Source organism: Cyprinus carpio, chromosome A3 (genome assembly GCF_018340385.1).
Source record: "Cyprinus carpio isolate SPL01 chromosome A3, ASM1834038v1, whole genome shotgun sequence".
Taxonomy (NCBI): Eukaryota; Metazoa; Chordata; class Actinopteri; order Cypriniformes; family Cyprinidae; genus Cyprinus; species Cyprinus carpio.
Window position 1 is genome coordinate 23,814,697 of NC_056574.1, and position 12,045 is coordinate 23,826,741.

A 12,045-nucleotide genomic window follows, 5' to 3' on the forward strand; every position below is an offset into this window, starting at 1 on the left:
TGCAGCAGCAATATTTCTTACATACTCACAGCAGCATGTTGTGGATGTATTGGCAGTAGCAAGTCTCGGTACTTGCTCTGCCGCAGCAGCAGCGTAGCATGCTGGATCCATGATGGCAAAGCTGTTATGCTGCTTAATATTTATTTTTTTGAAAAATCTGATTCTTCTAACGTTCAAAAGAACAATTAATTAAAACAGAAATATTTTTGTAACAAAAATATTTACTGTTATTTCTGATCAGTTTAATGCATCCTTGCTGAATAAAAGCGTTACTGTATAAAAAATTACAAATCTCATACTTTGTTCTCTTTGTTTCATTCTCTCTCTCTTTAGGTTTTGTAAATATGAAAATCTTTAAAGGTCCTTATTTGTTCTTTTTCAATTTAAGGCCTTAAATTGGAGCCAAAAGTGTGTTATTTTCATATTTATATTAATATTTAATGTTGTATGAGGGAATACAGCACTTGTGATCGATATATATTTATACCGATATATATTTATATATAACGATAACGACACAGGGGGAAAACATAGCATTTTTTAACAGCTGGTGAACAATAAAAACATTGACAGCCAATCAGAATCCATCCTGCTTTAAAGAGCTCAGGCATTTAAAGCGGTAGTTGACAAAACTGCAGTGCATTCTTATAATAAACAGAACAGTATCGTCCATTGTTAACGCTTATATACTGTAGTTATCTGTATAGTTTGTGTGAACAGGGTTGCCTCATGACACCTTCAGAAGCCTTTGTCTTACCCTCCTTTCATATTTTCTTCAGGCTGATTCAGGAAGAGAAGGAGAGCACAGAGCTTCGTGCTGAAGAAATCGAGAGTAGAGTCAGCAGTGTGGCTCTGGACGGCCCTCCCGTCCCCCCAACCTCTCTGGGGCGGGACAGCACAGGGCGTGGCTTCATCCCCCCATCCCTCACATCCTCCACCCTGGCATCGCCCTCTCCACCCAGCTCCGGGCACTCCACTCCTCGCCTGCCCCACTCACCAGCACGTGAGACAGACAGACAGGTAGGATCATGTGTGTGATTATTCATAAGTATTGCTATCACACATTCAATAAACGTGCAAACAGCTGACACTATTCTGGCCATCAGAACAACAAAGATGACGACAGGTCCCTGGCCCTTTTGGATTCCACCCCTCCTCCCACCCCTCGTGCTCTGCGATTGGACAGGATGACGCACACCCACCCTGGTGCAATGTTGGATGACAGTCGTGAGTTCCGCAGGTGCGCTAACTGGCCCAGCCCGAAATCCATCCTTACATAGGACTGATATTCTGAGAATGCACTATAGAAAATGTCTTAATACTTTTTTTTAAGAGAGCTTTCTGTGGTTTTCCAGCCTCTCAGCTGATGGCAGCAGCTCAAACAGCAGCCAGGACTCCCTCCACAAGGCCAGCAAAAAGAAAAGCATCAAGTCTTCCATCGGCCGGCTCTTTGGGAAGAAGGATAAGGTCAGAATGGGTCAGCCTGGACGTGAGTCAGCATCTCTGGGTGAGTCTAACTTAAAAATACTTAAAAACTGAAAAAGTGCTTGACAACAAAATAAAAAAGAACACTGCACAAATTGCTGACTTCTTTCCTAATGAAACCATTCGTTTGCTTAGGAAAAATATCAAAGGGCTCATTGCCTTTTTAAGTAAAGAATAACCTTTATTTATGTCACAGTCACTCAACATGATTTGCTACATGCTAGTTATTTCCGTTAGCATTAGTGGGAGGGATATTCTCATTCTAGAGAGCATTTGATTAGACAAAAATCGTGAGTGATCACTATTTTTTTTATTAATTCTCCTGGAAATGAAAAACTGAATGTCTTATATATGTACACTAGCATTTAAAAGCCTGTCTTTGGCAAGATTTTTTATGTTTTTGAAATAAGTCTCTTAGGCACTCCAAGGATGCATTTATTGGATCAAAGATACAGTAAAAACTGTAATATTGTGAAATATTATTAAAGTGTAAAATAACTGTTTTCTGTTTTTAATATTATGCCTGTGATGCCAAAGCTGAATTCTCAACATCATTGCTCCAGTCTCCAGTTTCACATGATCCTTCAGAAATCAATTGATTAACAAATATTATTTTATAACAATGCAACAATGGTATTCTATGTGGTATTCTTAACTGCATCAGGATAAACTGTTTTCGACAACTTAATGTTTCTGTAATGGGCAGTAAAATGTTTAATATCCACTGTTCTTTCAGTCCTGTTCATTTAACTTGCACCCTTATCCTCTCTGTGTAGCCTCGACCCCCTCAGATGACCTGGGCTCCGTGGATCCCCTCGGACTCACTAAGATGGCTGGTCCGGTGGACAAGGACCGTCGCAGCAAGAAGAAGTAATTTTACTCAAACTAGTCAAGTGTAGTCTCTTTGTCATTGTTTGTACTGAAAAAAACATCTATCCCTTTCTTTTAGGCATGAGCTGTTGGAGGAGGCATGCCGACAGGGGCTACCCTTTGCATCCTGGGATGGACCCACTGTTGTCTCCTGGCTGGAAGTATGACTCCATATCTGAGCATTGCAATGGATAAAAAGGGGCTTGTTTAGTTTTACATTGATATTTTCTGTTATGTTTGAAAATATGGCATTATTGTTTCCGACTGTCTACTTACATTCTGGGTTACCTTGATGTCCTAAGAAAAGGTGCTTCCTGTCAGCACTTTTTGTTTTGTTTTGTACTTTCTCTAGAGGTCACCTCTCTCTCTCTCTCTCTCTTTTAGCTGTGGGTGGGCATGCCGGCGTGGTACGTGGCAGCCTGTCGTGCTAATGTGAAGAGTGGAGCCATCATGGCTAACCTGTCAGACACAGAGATCCAGAGAGAGATCGGCATCAGTAACCCTCTGCACCGCCTCAAACTGAGACTGGCCATTCAGGAGATGGTGTCCCTGACCAGCCCCTCGGCCCCGGCCAGCACACGCTCTGTACGCTCACACACACTCACACACACTTACATATGCAAAATGCACCATAAAAGAATTAGGATTCTTGGGGTCCAAAAATCTGAGACCACAAATAAAATGCTTCTCATCATTTTTTTGTTTGTTTGTTTTTTATTGCACATATTATCAGCAAAACAATTTGAGTGAATAGTTGAATTGACAAATTGACAAATGTTTGGGGTCTGTACAATTTTCAACTGATTTTGAAATAACTCTCCTGCTCACCAAACCAACACTAAAATAATACATTTAAAAAAATAAAAAGAAAAAAATAAAATTGAAAAACATAAATAAAAACAAAAAAAAATAACTGTTTTCATTGTAATATATTTAAAAAGTTCAAAAGAGCAACATTTATTTGAAACACTTTTTATAACAATTTAAATCTTTCCCATCTTTCCTGTTTAATGTATCCTTGCTAAATTAAAGTATTCATTTCTACTGACAACAGACTGTAAATGTGTTTTTTTCAATTTTTGTTTTATTGACAGCAGCATTCTAGCTGTATGAACTCATATTTTCCAGCTCGATTGAAGAATGATCAGAAAAGCATTTTATGTTTCAGCTGAAGCAAGAACATCTGTACAGAGTCACATGATCAATTTCACAAATTGACATGTAATTAGTGGCCTAGAAAGAGTACAGAATCATGAATATTTCTTATTCATTTTACATTATAAAAATACTTTGTTGTACTTATGAAACATTAGAGTTGATGTTAGAGTTTGAATCCCTATTTTAAGCATGATCGTAGACATTTTCACCACACTCTACATAACTCTAATAAACAGTAATCCTGATAATTGTATGTGTTGTTTGTGTTGTTGTTTTTTACCACAGTCAACCAGTAACGTGTGGATGACCCATGCTGAGATGGAGTCCCTGACCGCAGCAACCAAACCAGTTAGTACACTATTTTTGGATTCTCTCAGTACTTATCGATGCTCTGACTAGATTACTAGTTTGGGAGAAGTAGATGTAACAGATCCGAATAATGTGTGTCGAAGACATGAACTACTAGAATACATTTAAAGAATGGATATTGACACAAAACCTCTTACCCACCAATGACTGCACTTCTGACACAGATTTTTAATGTGATACTCCTTTACCAAAAAGAAGTATACTTTGTTTATTTTATTAAGTATACTTAAGTAAAGTTCAAGTATATTTTAAGTATACTTTATGTAGTAAGTATACAAATATCAGTGTACTAGTAGTATACTTGTAAGTGTACTGTTTCAATACTCCTTGGGACTAAATTGGCCCACTTTCTAGTATATAAAAGTATACTTTTAAGTATACTTTAAGTATAACAGTAGTAAACTTTGAGTACACAACTAGTTTACAGCTGTTTTTAGTTTGTACTGCAACTATACAAAAACTTATAGGTACACTGATAGTTTACTAATTAAATACTTGTAGAATTTTTGTACACTTTAAAGTATAGTCTCAGTAAACTACTAGTTTAGTAGTTTTATACTGCAAGTATACTCATAAGGTTTCTTTGAGTGAACTTTACATCATACTTTAAGTATACTACTATGTCCCTATTTAGGTATTAATTTGTATATTTTTGTTATATGAATATCTGAACATACAAAACAACAAAAGAAAGAACAGGGTATCTGCTCGTAAACAAAAACATTATATTCTAGCTTCATGCATTCTTTTTTATAAACACATGAATGTCAGTTTCATGAATAAAAAATAAAGAAATAGACAACATTTTGAACAAAAAAAAGCTGAAAAAAGACTATGAATTGGATTCAGAATGATAATCAAAACGTAGATGGAGTCGATCAACACCCCAAAGCTTGACAGTCATTACCTCTTCGTGGGTCAACATTTTATTCCATAACGTTACAGTTTTGATGCTGTTTCATGTCTGATGATCATGTTCGATTACGTGTGGAAGCACATAGGTATATATACGTAGATGCCTCATTAGCAACTGTACTATGGGCCGCTATACGTAAGCCATCCACCATATTCGAAGGGTCAACTTGACGTCATTCACCATAACAGTAACATAAGTTACCAAAGTTTCAAAACTTGTAATATTGAGTTAATACATTAAAAAACAAACCAACACATTCTCACCTGTGAAGGGTTATCCTGTTTCTTCTGGAATTTAAATCCGGGTGGTTTTTACAACCATCGGCTGTGCAGGATTGTGGCATCTTTGAATATTCATTGATTATTATGGTGAAGGACGTCAAGCTGACCGTTAAAGACGCGTCTACATGCTTGGCGCAGTCGAATGAGGAATCTACCTATACATGTCTATGTGGAAGCATCTGTTGTTTCGGTTTCTTCTTCGCTTGTGTTTTGGAAATTCTGTACAGAAGATGTGTAATAGCGCCCCCTACCGGATAACAATGAAAACATGGATTCCCGGAGCACAAGTATAGCTCTTGACTTTTTCTAAGTATAAGTCAGGTATACTTAAATGTCATTTTAAGTATATTTCTGAGAAGTACATAAAAGCACGTTTCTGAAAAGTACATAAAAATTAGACTGAAAGTATACTTTCCTGTTTTTAAATTTAAAAGAAGTATACAAATAGTACACTTGAATAAATGTGTTTTTCGTAGTGGTTGTATTGGAACCGATCTTCATTTTGTGAATTTTTCTTTATTAATTAGACTGTTCTGTTTTCCAGTTTTTAAAAGTAAATTTAATTGAGATAAATATAATCACCAGTAGTGTTGGATTGTAAAGCGCTCTGCCCCCTAGTGGACAGTATGAGAGGCAGCATGAGGAGAGAGTGGAGTGATCAGACATGTGTTGATGCGTCTCTCTCTTTCTCTCTCCCCCTCTGTGTGTCTGGCTAGGCTGTAGCGTTGAACATCCTCAACTTTCCCTCTTTTTTCTGTTTCAGTGTGAACTGCTTCCAACTAATGACCCGGTCACTAACAAACTGTTCCTCCCTTTGTACCTCTCTTCCTGCTTTCCCTCTTCATTCTTCTTTCCTCTTCCTGTCCATCGATGTGTCTTTCCCGCTGCCCCTCTGCTGCATTCCTTATCTCCTCTTCCTCACCTCTCTCCTATCATGCTGTCACCTCCGCACACAAGGAGCTGAAAGAGATTAGCTGGGATCAGGTGAGTAACATCAATACGTCCATTAAACACTTTCAAACTGATGGTGCTATCAGATTGTTGAGACTAAATTATGTTTAAGAGTAAATGAAGTGTGTATTTGTATCAAAACCACATAGAATCATTTAAGTGCTGTTAACTTTTTCATAAATGGAAGGTAGTTCAGAGCTCAACAGTAAGGATTTTTTCTGGTCTCAAGACCAAAAAATATAAATATATCTGTTTTATGAATCTAAATTTCTGATTTTCAATTTAAATTTTTCTAAATTTAAATGTATATTAAATAACAATAAAATAAACAATAAATAAATGTTTAAAATAAATATGAATGTATTGTTTACAATTTTACATTAAATAATGTTATTTCATGTTTATTTTAAATATATAAATTTTTCTATTAAATATTAAGCTTAGTTTAGTTAAATTAAATGTTTTCTTTACAAAAGAAAATGTGCAGTAATAGATGTTATAGCAATAATTGGTTTTTATGCCAGTTTTATTTTCATATTTTTTTTTACTATTATAGTAAACATTAATATTTTGAATTAGCTTTTATTTTATATATTTTTAGTTATAATTTTCATTTTAGTTTAGTTTTTAGTAAACTGAAGTCATTTTTATTAGTTTTTAATAATTAAACATATAATAAAATATTAATTTTTAATATATTTCTAAATATCTTTAGTTTTAGTTTTAAACGTAATTATTTCAGTTTGTTGCCTAGGCAATATTTCTCAATTTTCGTTAAACTTTTTAAGTTTTCAATTTTCAACTAAAATGTACATTGAATTTCAGCTTTATTTCATTACCCAAAATTATTTTAATATCTTTAATTTTAGCTTTAGTTAACAATAATATCAATGTTTTTTGCTAGGCATAAAAATCCATGAACATGATCAAAAAATTTAATATATAGTGCTGATCAAATAAAGCAAGTGATCCTTTTATAAACTGGCCCAGAATTGTAATTTTAAGCTCTAGAGTTTGGATTTGTTCGTATAAAATACACATTGTAATGAATGAACTGGAATACAATCGTGATATAAAGTGTGTTTTAAGGTTGTTGTTGTTTTTGGTAGATCCTGGCTTATGGAGATATGAACCATGAGTGGGTGGGCAATGATTGGCTGCCCAGTCTGGGTTTGCCCCAGTACAGAAGCTACTTCATGGAGTCACTGGTGGACGCCCGCATGTTGGACCATCTGACCAAGAAAGAGCTGCGTGGGCAGCTGAAAATGGTGGACAGTTTCCACAGGTATTTTCTGTCTCTCTCTCCCCATCTGTTAAATGCTGCCACATCTCATTCCATCCAATGGCAATCAGTTATTCTCATGGTGCAGGTGTGTGTCTTAGGGCCTTCCCTAATCTCTAATGTGCCTGGAGTCGCTCTTATAACAGTTTGTCAGAGTGGAGTGCTCTAATGAATTTAGATAGCCCCACAACCTCTCTCTTGATCCTTGTGACCTTTTGACCCCACAGGGTGAGCCTGCATTATGGCATCATGTGCCTGAAGCGCCTCAATTATGACCGCAAGGAGCTGGAGAGGAGGAGAGATGAGAGCCAGCACCAGAATAAAGGTTTTCTTTTTTATCTTTTCCTTTATCTCTTTTTTTTTTTACTTGCTTACTGTTGCTAACAGAGATTCCTAACATTGAGTACAAGGGTGCACTGTCATTGTAGGGGTCTTATCCCTTTGCATATGATGGTGGTCCCTAGCATGGCATGTTGGATATCTGTAACACACTTTTAACACTATGGTAGCTTGCAAATAATTTGTAATAATTTAGTAATTTTTTTATTTATTTATTTATATTTTTGTCATCTACACCGTTCAAAAGTTTGAGGTCAGTCATTTTTTTTTTTTTTTGGAGAAACTGCTAATATTATTCAGCAAGGATGCATTAAATTGACCGAAAGTGACAGTTAAGACATTTATTATGTTATGAAAGATTTATCAAATAAATCCTGTTGTTTTGAACTTTCCGTTCATCACAGTTTCTTCAAAGATATTAAGAAGTACAGTTGTTTATGCATTGATAATAAGTTTGAAAATATGAGAAAAATGCATTAAATAATAGTATCAAATCAGCATATTAAAATGATTTCTGAATGATCATGTGACACTGAAGAATGGAGTAATGATGCTGAAAATTCAGCTTTGCATCACAGGAGAAATTACGTTTTAAAATATATTAAGCTAAAAAACATTATTTTAAAGGGTCATAATATTAACACTAAAAATAACACTAAATATATATAAATATAACTATGCTAAATATATAACACTAAAAACTTTCTCAACCCAGAACATTTGATTGTTAGTGTACATTTTTTATTCTTTCCTTTACACTAATTAGTTCATCCAGGAAGACTGTCCTTCAGTCCTTATACTGATCCACCAGCTAGATCAGTTCTAAACCGGCATAAACCAGTCTGAGTGAGCATGCAAGTCCATGTTGGTTTAAACTGGAATAGCATGAATTTCAGGACATTTTCTGGTGGTTTTCCAAGTTCGCTTTGGGTTTTATCATATTAATCTTTTGCTTTGCATCATCAATCAAGTCACACAGCAGAACAGTCTGATAAACAAAATGTACAAAAGGGAAAAAGCAATAACAGTCACCCGTGGAATGTACAGTTCATCAAAACATCAGACAGTGAATGAGATTATGGCAAAAAGAGAAAGGAAGGGTGTTTACACAGAATGCATTTGTTAATAATAACATACATTACCAGCAATGACGGAAAGCGTTGAGCGGCCCTGCCTTCCATTATCCACAGGATTCAATGGCACAATAGAGATTTCACATTTGAAAAGTAACTGATCAAAGCACAATGCACAGATCGCATTATTAATCTCACAGTTGTGAGTTGTTTTAAAGCTGCAGTTACCGCCTCATTCAGTACCTTGATTAGAAACAGATGCCTTTGCGGAGCTACAAGTTATTCATTGCATAGCAACACAGACGCCTTCATGCCATTTGAGACTATACTGAGCATGCACACATCTCTCTGCACACTGTAGTGCAGGGATACTTTTGTGTGCATTGCTACATGCAAAGTGAGTCTTTAAAAATACTATTCATTTAAAACAGTTAAATGTAATCTTTAGTAAATATCAAAATTCATTTCCATTTTTATACTGTGCAATTTAATGTTTTGATGCCTAAATATACCTGCTGTATCCCAAGCAATTGTTTTAGTGTTTTATATTTAGAAGACAGTGTAGAATTTTATTATATCAAACATTTATCAGTTATTAGCATTTTATTATAAAAAAAAAAAAATCTGTTCACTTCCAACTACAGTACATGAAAACACACTAAACAATCAATAGCGAGATCTATTGGATATTTCTCTTTTTTTTAAACATAGAAATGGATGATTAACTGTAGTTACTAAGACATGTAAATTTGGTATAATTTATATACTATAATAGCATTTATTAATATTTGGAAGTAGGTTTTATTTTTATATTTGAATTTTAGTTTTAGTAATTTTGTTATGTGCTTTTGACATTTTTATTAGTTTTTTTTAATATTTCTATTTAGCGCTGTAATTTTAGCACTTTAACTTTAATCTATTTCAGTACTTGCCAAGGCAACATTTCTACATTTTTCTTAATTTTAAGTTTTTCATCTAATAAAATTCTTTCTTTCTTTCTTTTTCAGCTATATTTCAATTATTGACTATTATTTGTAGAAGTTTTAGTTTTATTTCACAATAGCAAATCCGGCTAAACCAGGCATGTTGCCATCTATAGCTTTTCCGCCTTGTACAGAGACAGAAATCTACAGAATATGCAGTTACTGTACCTGAAGCTGTGAGGGTGTTTTTTAATATAGACACAGATATCAACACTGTAAATGACTCGGTAGGAACGGTTTAACTGTTTTCCATGATTGCATTCCTTCCTTTGAACTTTGGTTTGGAGAAGCTGAATCAGCAAAACAAATGCAAAGTCCCTGGAATCCCCTAGAAATACAAAACAGAGACAAAGACTTTGTCTGAAACAAAAAACACATGTGTCTCAATGTGCATTGGCCATGAGAGATCCATCTGAAAGATCAGGAGCAACTTACACAAAAGATGAATTCCGGAGGCATCCCCCAAGATGGAAATCAATCATTATCCAGCGCTAATGATCAGTGGTTAACACCCTCCTGGAATTCTAGTCATAGTCCAGCCCATGTGTTTCCTGTCTAGATGTGATGGTGTGGTCAAACGAGCGTGTGATGTGCTGGGTGCAGTCCATCGGCTTGAAGGAGTATGCAGATAACCTGACTGAGAGCGGTGTGCATGGTGCCCTGCTCGCCCTGGACGACACCTTTGATTACACTGACCTCGCCCTGCTCCTGCAGATACCCAATCAGAACACACAGGTGCAGTGATAGGACTCACACACATACACACTTTCACACATGACCTATACATTTCTAACACATTAACTTGCATTCACATTTATTAATTTAGCAGACGCTTTTATCTCAATAAACCATTTATTTTTTTAAAGGGGGTACAAATAAATATTCAGACATTGAGAGCCTTTATATTTATATACAGGGAGTCTTTTTTATACAGTAGATGTAATTTTTGCATGAAAACAAACCCTGTTGATTCATCAAGTCTCCATACAATAAGAGCTTTATAGATGAAAGCAGCACCTACTCATTACCTACTCATTAATGTAAAGTATGTTTATTCCTTATTCAGGCACGACAACTTCTGGAGAAGGAATATAACTCTCTCATCGCCATGGGAACAGAGAGGAGGCCAGACGAGGTGAGCACCGTGGGACATCATCCTTTACCTCCTACCACTGAAATACATACTGCAGTATAATGACCCTCCTCTTACACGAGATTCAGCAGCCAGTTTTTTCTTTTGGTGTTAAAATAACATAGCTGATAAGGTCTGTTGAGTGACCTGCCTGGACTCACTAATACAACACTGTTCCTCAAATTGCTGATGTTTCTTCTTCTGTTCTTGTGTCCTCTAGGATGGCACCAAGACGTTCACCCGCTCCCCTTCATGGAGGAAGATGTTCCGGGAGAAAGATCTGAGGGGCGTGACCTCTGACTCCTCAGAGACCTTGCCTGCTAACTTCCGTGCCTCAGCCATCTCTACCCCCTCAGTCACCCTGAGGAAGGTCCAGAGTGATGGTGAGGTCACACATCCTCCCCTGGGACGCCACACTTTTCATTTTAACAATCACATTATAGTTTTTTCATTAAGACAAGTTTTTCTATACTTTGGTCATTTTTTAAAACTCTTCACACAGTTCTCCTTAACAACTTTCAGCTTTGCACAGCTGTAAAAATCACACACTCAAAATGCACTAAATCTACCAAGAATACTTCATAGATGTCTCAATTCATTAGCAAAGCTTTGTCACTCACAAAACGATGACCTAAAAACACGAACAACAACTAGCATCATGTGTCAATGAATGTATTTTGTGCCAAAGCAGAGACTGCTGGTGTGCTCACTATGTGAAGAGTTTTAAAAAATAGCTATAAATATCAAGAAAAAGAAACTGTATTATCAAGATTTTTGTGCTTTGATTTTACAAGCAAGTATTTGGATGGAAAGAAGGGAATTGTGTCAGGAAATGGCACAGGCCAGTTCCCAGGAGCACTGCAGCTCAGAAGTGTCACGGCCATGTGTGCTAAGCATTAAAAAGTTGCTGTTTTGAAGGATTTTGCCAAATTTCCGTGCTCTTTGGGTTTGTGACATTTTTGAATGGCACTCTGAATATTATAAGATTCATTGACAAATAAGATATACAAAACTAGATACAGCTACAAGATGTGGAGATAGTTTCAGTTATTGTACTGCATGAATTTTGTTTGATGGCTCTGTGTGTGTGTGTGTGTGTGTGTGTGTGTGTGTGTGTGTGTGTGTGTGTGTGTGTGTGTGTGTGTGTGAGAGAGAGAGAGATATAGCATAGTAACATACATAATACAACACAGACATGACCAGTAA

At 36.0% G+C, this 12,045-nt stretch overlaps 1 protein-coding gene across 3 annotated transcripts in view; it reads left to right on the plus strand.

Annotated features, from left to right (window-relative positions):
* LOC109048951 (liprin-alpha-3-like) overlaps positions 1-12,045 on the plus strand; it is a 33,366-nt gene that overhangs the window by 19,671 nt on the left and 1,650 nt on the right. For all 3 annotated transcript variants that reach the window (XM_042725222.1, XM_042725227.1, XM_042725224.1), the window contains 13 exons: positions 780-1,020; positions 1,107-1,240; positions 1,356-1,507; positions 2,262-2,355; positions 2,435-2,516; positions 2,740-2,940; positions 3,799-3,861; positions 6,037-6,063; positions 7,140-7,315; positions 7,540-7,637; positions 10,267-10,442; positions 10,774-10,842; positions 11,060-11,222. In XM_042725222.1, coding sequence (XP_042581156.1) covers positions 780-1,020; positions 1,107-1,240; positions 1,356-1,507; positions 2,262-2,355; positions 2,435-2,516; positions 2,740-2,940; positions 3,799-3,861; positions 6,037-6,063; positions 7,140-7,315; positions 7,540-7,637; positions 10,267-10,442; positions 10,774-10,842; positions 11,060-11,222 — 1,676 coding nt within the window. The remainder of the gene's footprint in view (positions 1-779; positions 1,021-1,106; positions 1,241-1,355; positions 1,508-2,261; positions 2,356-2,434; positions 2,517-2,739; positions 2,941-3,798; positions 3,862-6,036; positions 6,064-7,139; positions 7,316-7,539; positions 7,638-10,266; positions 10,443-10,773; positions 10,843-11,059; positions 11,223-12,045) is intronic.